We start from the raw sequence: 10,112 nt of genomic DNA on the forward strand, positions 1-10,112 counted from the left end.
TTAGGCCACACTTTTGAGTACTGCACTCAATTCTGGTCACCACATTACAGGAATAATGTGGAGGCTTTGGAGAGGGTGGAGAAGAGGTTTACCAGGATGCTGCCTGGATTGGAGGCTATGAGCTATAAGGAGAGGCTAGAAAAACTCGGGTTGTTTTCTCTGCAGTGGCGAAAGCTGAGGGGAGACTTGATAGAAGTCTATAGACACGGAGATTTTTTTTTCACGTAGAGTGGTAGGAGTCTGGAACATGCTGCCAGGGGTGGTGGTAGGAGGCAGATAAAATAGGGCCATTTAAGGGACTTTTCAATATGCACGTGAATACGCAAGGAATGGAAGGATATGGACCAAAGGCAGGCAGAAGGGACTAGTTTAATTTGGCATAACATCGTTGCTGGAAGGGCCTGTCCCTGTGCTGTGTTGTTCTTTGAAATTGTTACAGTGCTTACATGATGTATCTTTAGGGAACAAGTATTGCTTGAGTTTTGTGCTGCTTGAAAATTGTATGCCCAGACAAGTTATATAATCAATATCTAATGTTTAACATTGGTATTAGAGAACAGTTAGCTGTAAGTCAAAGATTAGTTTAGCCAAGAATGATTGTACTTTTGCTACCACTCAAAAGCAGGATAAGAAGCAAAGTATTTTTTAAGAACCGGAGACTGATGAGTAAAATTGGATGAAGGTTTAGTCAAATTATTAACTTTCATGGATGAAGTTTATAAAAAAGGTGATTTACAAATTGTTGATACGTAGAAAGAGTAAAGATAGGTTCCACAGAAGACTATTCAAAACTAAACACAAAAAGAGGATTCAGAAAAAGATAGAGTTATGAATCAAACAGAGGGGACTGTATTGGTCACAAGCTTCAAGTCACTGATAAATATGAATCTTTCAATTCTGCCATATTAAATAGGAGATGCGCAACTACTGTGTGTAGAACAGACTTGCTAAAATGCTACCTCAACTTGGAGTAATAAAATTGAAACATTTTGAGATTTATTGAGATTTCAATAAAGTGGTGGCTATGAATATAAAGGTGTAGAATAAAGGAAAGAAAAACATTTTACATTTGTAGATTTGCCAACCAGATTTGGTCAGTTGACAATAATACAGGCAAGAAGATAACTGTACATAAATTAATGAAAAAGTAGATAGGGACTGGGCTTGGACCACTAGCAAACTTTCTCATTGATAATAGGAGGGTTGATGGAATGTGCTAATGATGAAATTAGAGAAAAGTCTGCAACTTTGAACATAATAGTTAGGAATACAGTAGCATAATACCCTTTTGACAAAGGGATATGTGAAAGGAACCATGCAGTAATAAGCAAAATGGCTCATTAAATTTTGGCAGATCAGACAAACTGTAAATTATCATCTGCCCTGGCATGAGCTCTGGTAGAACATATTATTTGAGTAAACAACACAATGCAATAATTAAAAATGGAGCATTGCATTTTGAAACTTACATTATTGGGAGATACCTGGAACATAAAGCTTTTTGCTTTCAGTGAAGCTTCTTGTGCAAACTGTGATGGGATATCAAGTGCAAGAGAGTTTATCATTTTTCTTTTAGTAGAGTGACGTAAATGTTGCTTTTTAGCTTGGGATGTTAGTCAGAAAAGGAGTGAAAAGTATCTTAGCAGCAAAAATTCTTGTTCCTGTTCAGGCAGTAGAATTTTCTTTGCAAAAATATTGGAAGAAATTTTAAAAGCAGATTCAACAGCAATACTCAGTGCTACAATAATAAGTGACCATGGGATAACATACAACCAACAAAATGTGTGAATGAATTAGATAAGACAAAAGATCAAAACTGCAGTTTTAAAGCATATGCTGGAAAAGGGAGATATCTCCAAATTGTAATGGATGAACAGTAGCAGTTAGCTACCTACTTACAAAGAAGCAAGCTCCAAGAAACTATCAGATTAGAAAAATGACATTTAGAAGTCTAATGGAAACACAAAAAAGCATGAATATAAAACATTGTCATGCTGCAAAATATGTTGTCATTTTGTATTTTTTGTTTTGTTTGTGTTTTTCATTTTTTCGCTTATCTTACTATTATTTGAAAAAGGTGAACAAAAGGAATCATCTAAGTTTGGCAGAGATGTCGGCGACCAACTGGAACTAGGGAATGGGTATATTTTAATTAAGGGATAATTGGGTGAGCGCTTCATGAGGTGCATTGTAAACAAGTAATCAGCAGTGTTTGAAATCACTGCTGTAAATGGACTTCAGAGGCCTGCGCAGCCAGGAAGTAAATTAGAGAGAACTTTGTTAGTAATTATGACTTAATTCTAATAATTATTAAATAACATAATTGTTAAACATTAAACCCTCTTCAAATCCAAGTTGGACCAAAGAGACTTCTTTCAATCCAGAGTTTTCCATTCAATGCACCTGTTTGAAGCATTTCTTGTACTCCCTACAAGCAGTTTCTACTGTAAACTTGGTGCTGAAAATGTTGCAGAGTTTTGCACCATAACCATTGCGACCACCTGCAAAATACAAACAAGACTCATTCTCTTGTTCAGTAATAGATTAAACACTAAAAGGTAACAGCATCAAATTTGTGAATTATACACTGAAGCTTTACACACAACCTGAATTAGTGACAGTAATTCCACGTATCATTGAGAAATAAAACATTGAAAAGATAAAGCTTTACCAATCTATATTAATATCATCTTTAAAAATGCATATATTTGCAAAATCTTACTTCCATTACATATATATTGTCATAGCCTTTGATATATTTATAACAAAATTGTTCATGTGGACTTATTATTCCATATTTACACTCTTCCAGTGATGTCACTATATCTGTTTTGTTATGCTGAGCTCCTTAAACTATAAAAGAAACTCCTATAATTCAACTAAATCTACTTCTCAAACTTCTATGGGTTTAGCTATTTAAATAAAGTTGCAGAATTATAGAAGTCTTATGGTGCAGGAGACTATTCAGCCCATTGTATCTGCATAGCTGTTCATGACCTACTGCTCATTTCCTGCTTCCACCCATACCTTGCACATTATTTCCATCCAAGAAATTACCCAATGATCTCTTGAATGTCTGAATTAAACTTGACACCACCACATTTTCAAACAACACATACCCTAACCACTCACTGTGTGGAAATATTTATTTTCACACCACATTTGTACCTTTGCAAATCACTTTAAACATAAAAATGAAATGAACGTTGTAAATCAGGGCAGGATATATAAATTTAACTTAAGAAATATGTTGGAGCATTGAGGTACACTTATCCATACCTTTTAATCAAGGCTCACTGAATCTTGATTCTCCCACATAAAATTCCACAGGCAATCAATGCCGTAAACACAAATGTACCCAATTATAGGATGCTCACTTCCTTCCTCCTCCTTCACCCTGCACAACCTAAGAGGTTTATAATGGGATATCAACTGCAAGCTGGAAAACTTCCAAATTCCAGAAATCTGGTCTTTGAGATGCAGTTTATTCAGTCTTATTTGTATTTATTTCTTATTTTTATTGATTTATTATGAAGTTGCATGATTGGAGATTGTGAAAAAGCTGTTCTTGATCGCAACCTTGCTGGTTCATAAACCTTACAATTAAGTCAAAACCTTTTAATTTCCAGAACCTTAGTTACAGGATACATCTAGCACCCAGGACCCAATGTATCAATAGTCATTCTTACTTTAATTTGCAACATGAAACAACATCAGATTCTTCTTGAGCTCAATGTCATATGCAAAGTATTTTACCTTATGGCAAGACACTAAAATCAGGTAACTGTTTATAGCTCATACTTGGAAACATCTGAATTCCAAATAATAGTGAATAACACACACACCAGTAACTTTCTTCTGATCATCGTCATAGTTGCTGGAGGTCAGTAACTGGCCAAAAATTAGATTAGGAACAAAAACCTTCTCTATTTTATGTTCCACAACAGGAATTCCTTTTCCATTGTTCCAGACAGTAACGGTGTTGTTTTCACTGAGGAAGAATAAAATGCATAATTTTACTATCATGTTAACTCTCCTCTGACTCCTGTCCACTATCCACAAGGAGTGTGACAGAACAATTCCATGGGTCCAGATGAGAGCAGTAGCAATGCTTTCAACACTAAACTCATCCAATACCCATACTGCTTCACAAGCCTCAGTGCCATCCCATCCACCATCTGAAAGTCACTCCCCTCACTAGCAGCAGAATCGTATGTTTATAATCTGTAAATGCACTGCATCAATTTGTTATGTCTCTTTCAACAGTACCTTCTAAACATGATCTCTATCACCTAGAAGGACAAAGGCAGCAGATGCACGGGACATGACCATCCGCAAAGTTAACCCCAAGCCACACCCATCATGGTCTAAAATTATACCACAATAGCCTTGAATCTCCTGTGGGTATACTGATAAAACATGGACTGCTGCAGTTCAAGAAGGTAGCTCACTACCATCTCACTTTGGGGTGGGCAACAGGCTGCCCCTACTGCATCTCGAACAGGTTCTCTGTACAGTGGTAGAGTGGAATCCAAATTGGAATTTGCCAATAGCACAAAAATTGCAATCCTGATCCTTCTTGATCTGCACACCTTAACTAATACTGTGCATGAGAATTTCACACTAGCTATTGATAATTCATTCTAATTTTCTCCCAGAACATATTAATACCATTCTATTTTAGTAACTTTGGTTTACAGAGAGATGGGTTTGTTTGCCATCAGACACTGTCAAATTTTAGCAACACACATTACTGTGTGGTGAATGAATTGGCCTTACTTCTAACGTCGCCATTGGCAGTAATGGACCCACATGAAACAATATACCATTGACCTGGCTTTGAATGGATAACTTTAATAGTTCGTTGACGGACCATATTGATCCTCAGATTCTTCTAATGGTTGGTGGTCAACGTAATAATACAAATAATATGAAGGAAATTTGGTGAGGCTAAAAGATATGCAGATACAGTATTCCTTCTGGCACTTTTGTCATTAAGACAGTAAATAAAGTTTTCATACACATCCTACCGTTGTGGTTGCTGTTTCATCAGATTACAAATCAGAAAAATGCCAACAGTTCAGAGTTCATCAACTCACCAACTTTACTGACTGCACTGGTGGCCATTTGCACTAATCATATATACAATAAACATTTAAATAAAAATACATCTGTGTTTTTCTCACAAGGTATCAGCAGTTCTCACTGAAATGAACCTTAGAAATATGATTGCACAGTATATACTCTTTTAACATAATGTTACACATTTCACTTACATAAATGAGATCAATTTAAAAGTCTGGTTGTAAGCTTAGCTAAATTTAAGCCCTGAATTTTATGCCTCGAAAATTCACTTTTAAAGATCTATTTCCATTTCCAAAATGCTTTGGAATCCACTAAAGATTCTAAATTGATTTTAAAAACACTTACGGATCAATGTTGATTTTGATGCATGACATGTTTTTATCCCTCTGCTTGTTATCAGCTGCATTTACTGTAATTTGAAAAATGATAATTGATTTAACAATGTAATTTATGCTCTCATTTCAAAATACAGAATAATTATTTAGAATCAGTTTTTTCCACATACCTAGAATTTCATCAAATATCTTGTACAAACCAGGAACAAAAGTTACTTCTCTGCAGTTTAGGCCAACTTCTTCATCAAACACCCACATTTGCTGTAAAATAGACAGATTGCATTTTGATGTAATTGGAGATCATACACAGTAATTTTCTCATATAGGTTTTGTGGTTTCAACAGCAATCAGCAAACTTCAGGGGAATGAAAATCCTCTTTGTTGCATTTTCAATAGCATTAAAAGAACCTGCAGTAGTAGAGGTTATACAACTGGCCTCAACCTGGATCAGGGATGGGGCAGAGTGCAAAACAGAAATCTATTTCTCAATGAAGGAAAGTTTTCATAGTTATGCTAATAAATAATCTTTGCGGTATAATATTCACTCCCTGACAGTTACGAAAAATAGCAGTATGTAAGATGAAGAGTCATTTGGACTTGAAACGTTAGCTTGCTCTCTCTCCATGGACGCTGCCTGACCTACTGTGATCGCTAGCTTTTTTGTTTTCTTAATAAAAAACAAGTATAGATTATCAATCAAATAAAAACAAAATGCTGGATGCTGGAAATGAAAAAAAACAGAAAATGCTTAAGAAACTCAGGAGGTCTGGACATATCTACAGTGACAGAAATGGAGTTAGCACTCTGAGTCCAATATGACACTTCACCACAACTTTAGATTAGCATGTTAATTCCACAATGCAAAAATCAATACTTACTTGTGAAACTGGCTCCACTGAGCCAATGTAACTGTCAGGACGGAGCAAAATATGCTCCAACTGTGTTTTTTTCTGGTAGATTCTTTCAACAGACAATCGACGATCATCACCTTTCTTCACCTTACTTATTTGATTGGGAAACAAAGGCTGTTTGAAGATAAAAATAAAATTAAAAACATTATTTTAATTCTTTTCTTCTGTGTTGTCTATGTGAAAACAAGTCCTTCATGATTAACAGCAGAACCATAGCTTTTTGCCATGATTTTTGTTCTATGGGTGAAGTCTATCTCAGCCAAAATTCAGTCAAACCTGCATGTTAAATAAAAACCAAAAGAACAGCGGATGCTTTAAATCAGGAACAAAAACAGAAGTTGCTGGAAAGCTCAGCAGGTCTGGCAGCATCTGTGAAGAAAAAAATCAGAATTAATGTTTTGGGTCCGGTAACCTCAGAACTGATGGTAGCTTGGAAAACGTCAGTTTATATACAGAAAACAGGGAGGGAGATGGGGTAGGGAGCAAATGATAGGATAAAGGATAGAGCCAGTAGAGAGAAAAGAGCAGTTGGATAGACAAAGGAGTTGATAACGATCTGGCTAGGAGGATGAATAGCTGATAGTAGGTACTGTTAGTAACTCACAATAGGTAGTGTGTAATGGCAGGTTCTATGATAACAAGGGGTAGAGGGCTAGGACAGGGGAGAGTTTAGACTCTAAAATTATTGAACTCGATTTTGAGTCCGGAGGCTGTAGAGTCCCTAAGCGGAAGATAAAGTGTTGTTCTTCCAGCTTGTGCTGAGCTTCACTGGAGCACTGAGGCAAACCAGACATAGAGATGTTGGCCAGGGAACAGGGTGGTGTGTTAAAGTGGCAGGCAATTGGAAGCTCAAGGTCTCTTTTTATGAGCAGCACTTTGATGTTCTGCAAAGCAGTCACCCAGTCTACGCTTTGTTTCCCCAGTGTAGAGGAGACCACATTGTGAGCAGCAAATGCAGTAGTCCAGATTTTGGGAAGTGTAGGTGAAATGTTGCTTCAGGGCCAGGGTGTCCTGGAGGGAACAGTCCCTGAGGAAGGCAGACAAGGGAGGGGAGAGGAATGTATGTCTGATGGTAGCATCTCGCTGGAGGTGGCAGAGATGGTGTCTGATGATCTTCTGGATGTGGATGCTGGTGGGAATGTAGGTAACCCTATCGCCATTGCAGGAGGGAAGAGACGGGGTGAGGGCGCAAGTGCGGGAGATGGGTCAGACCCAGTTGAGGGCCCTGTCAACAATGGTGCCGAGGAATCCTCGGTTGAGGAAGAAGGTGGACATTTCGGAGGCGCCCTTGTTGAAGTTGGCCCCATCTGAACATATTTGATGGAGACGGAGGATCTGAGAGAATGGGATGGAGTCTTTACAGGAAGCTGGGTGCAAGGATGTATAGTCCAAGTAACTGTGGGAGTCAGTGGGTTTATAGTGTGTGCTGTTGGCATTAATTGGTGTTCGTCCAGCTCTGCACTTTGTTGTCTCACATACTAGCTGTATGGTTCTAAAGAAACCCGCCACACCCCCCCAACTCATGTTTCATCCTGTGCAAAATATATAACAAATTGATATATGGCAATGGTTAACAGACCATACACCACTGTATGGGAAAGTTGTAAGCTATTTGTCAAAATAATCATCACTTAGAGCCAAAATATTTCATAATATTGCTGGACAATGTAATTTTGGACAATTAGTGCCAATCAAACTTATAGAAGGCAGGGTCACTAAACAGTAATTCCAAAGTGCTTTCATGCCATGCAAATGGATTTTCATCTTAAATGCTACCACAGGTGATGTGATCTATAACCATCGTAACGTTTTGTATTATACAACTCCAAGTGCTCCCTCCACATACAAATTAAACTTTCAAAGATCAATATATATTTATTAACCTGTGAGGAGCCTTCCATACCCTGGTGGACAGTATACAAAAATCCACATGTCAGTATGCTTTACTGAAACCCTAGGAATAGCAATACAGTTCTGTCAAAACATTCTGTCTATTTCTCTGGACTTTGACACAAACGCTCTCAAGCCCAGATATTACCAATTGTTAAGTACCTAGATTCCTCTCCGACTGGCAAAACCCCTCCTGTTGCAATGAAAACCCCAGCAAAAATATTATTCTCTTCCATAACGAGAAGAGAATCAGGTCCAGAGATGCATAAGGCGTCACTTCACAATTTCAGCACATCATGTACTGTGCAGGTCATGTTGACAATCAGGTGAGACAGCTCTTCACATCTCCAGACCTGGTTCGTGGCAAAATACAAGGAAGATAGGCAATTTAGAATGGATTTTAAAAAGTTTACCAGCACCAAGCCAAAGAAAAAACTTTCAAGTTGAGCACTTCTATGATGTTCCCCCGTTCAACTTCCTCTGCACTAAATTAGAAGACTTTTCTCCAAAAAAAAACTCTGGTTAATGCTCCTCAGCAACTGGTTTCAACTTCTTTCCTTTCTGGTATGTTTCTTCTCCAAAAAAAAAACTCTGGTTAATCGTCCTCAGCAACCGGTTTCAATTCTTTTCCTTCCTGATATGTTTTGCCAGTTAAAACAACGGCTGACATCTTCAACAAGGGTTTTGGGGGGGGGGGGGGGGGGGGGGACAAAAAAACAAAAGGCTTTGCCGATATTGATTTTTTTTTTTTTTAAAAAAAAGCAAAAACGATTACTCTCTCGATCTCTTCCCTCGAGGTAAAAGTTAGATTTAGATTTTCTGCAAATAAAACTGCATACTTTGAAAACAATCCCGCATTTGAACCCCACCACCACCTCGAAAGCAGTAATTTTTGTGCATTTAAAAGCCAAATCAGCCACTTTCACCAGGGGCTTTGCACATCATCCGATTTTATTAATTTTAAAAATCCGACTTTAATTGGGCAGACGGGACGGATTTGAAGCGAACGATTAAAGGTTTGGAGGGAAAATAAAAGCCTTTACTCACTCTCAAGGGACTCGATGCAAGATCGGACGCCATTGTCTCGAACGGGAGTATCAACAGCGGCTAAAAGCGAAGAGAAAAAGAATATTATTTTCTCTGCGTGTTTTTGTGTGAATGTTTTTGATCGGACGATCCTGAGGAGAACCCTCCAAGGCGCCGATCGCACTCAGACTAACGCTCGCTGCTCGCGCCTGACCCCTCAATGAAATACAAATCCCACCAATCGCATTTCAGCCCGCCAAAGGGTCGGCCAATCCAAGTGCCGCTGGCCCGAGTATTTGAATCTGATTGGGTGTCTCTTCAGCGGATGTGGTGTCGCCGTACCGCAGTGGCGCATGGGAGTTGTAGTTCCCTCGGTCACCATATTTGGTAACATTGCATTCATCTGTGGAGTAGGTCACTGGACTCGAAATGTTGACTCTGCTTCTGTCTGAATAAATGCTGAGCTTCTCCAGCAGTTTGTTTCTGATTTTGTTTCATATTTCACTGTTTTTGAAAATATAAGTTCTGAAGGAGGGTCACTGGGCTTGAATTGTTAACACAGTTTCTGTCTCTTTACAGATGGTGCCATACCTGTTGAGTTTCTCAAGCAATTTCTGTTCTTATTTCGCACCATCTTTGGTGTTAAGCGCACAAAAACAGAACTGGTTGTTTTGAAGGGTCACCAGACTTGAAATGATGACCCTGTTTTCTTTCCATAGGTGCTGCCAGACCTGCTGAGTTTATCCAGCACTTTCTGCTTTAGTTTGTCATCTCTAACGTTCAGGTTTTTGTGTGCTTCACGTCTACATTTCTTTGTTGAAAGAACTGCAGATGCTGGAGGTCTGAATTACACTAAAAAATATAT

At 38.3% G+C, this 10,112-nt stretch overlaps 1 protein-coding gene across 1 annotated transcript in view; it reads right to left on the reverse strand.

Annotated features, from left to right (window-relative positions):
• Nucleotides 1-9,424, reverse strand: part of top2a (DNA topoisomerase II alpha) — a 63,705-nt gene extending 54,281 nt beyond the window's left edge. The window contains exons 1-6 of the mRNA XM_020522812.2: nucleotides 9,269-9,424; nucleotides 6,299-6,445; nucleotides 5,591-5,681; nucleotides 5,431-5,494; nucleotides 3,846-3,991; nucleotides 2,404-2,501 (exon numbers count right to left, since the gene is read on the reverse strand). Of these exons, the coding sequence (XP_020378401.2) occupies nucleotides 2,404-2,501; nucleotides 3,846-3,991; nucleotides 5,431-5,494; nucleotides 5,591-5,681; nucleotides 6,299-6,445; nucleotides 9,269-9,301 (579 nt within the window). The 5' untranslated portion in view covers nucleotides 9,302-9,424. The remainder of the gene's footprint in view (nucleotides 1-2,403; nucleotides 2,502-3,845; nucleotides 3,992-5,430; nucleotides 5,495-5,590; nucleotides 5,682-6,298; nucleotides 6,446-9,268) is intronic.
• Nucleotides 9,425-10,112: the final 688 nt, after the last annotated feature.

Source organism: Rhincodon typus, chromosome 30 (genome assembly GCF_021869965.1).
Source record: "Rhincodon typus isolate 14 chromosome 30, sRhiTyp1.1, whole genome shotgun sequence".
Taxonomy (NCBI): Eukaryota; Metazoa; Chordata; class Chondrichthyes; order Orectolobiformes; family Rhincodontidae; genus Rhincodon; species Rhincodon typus.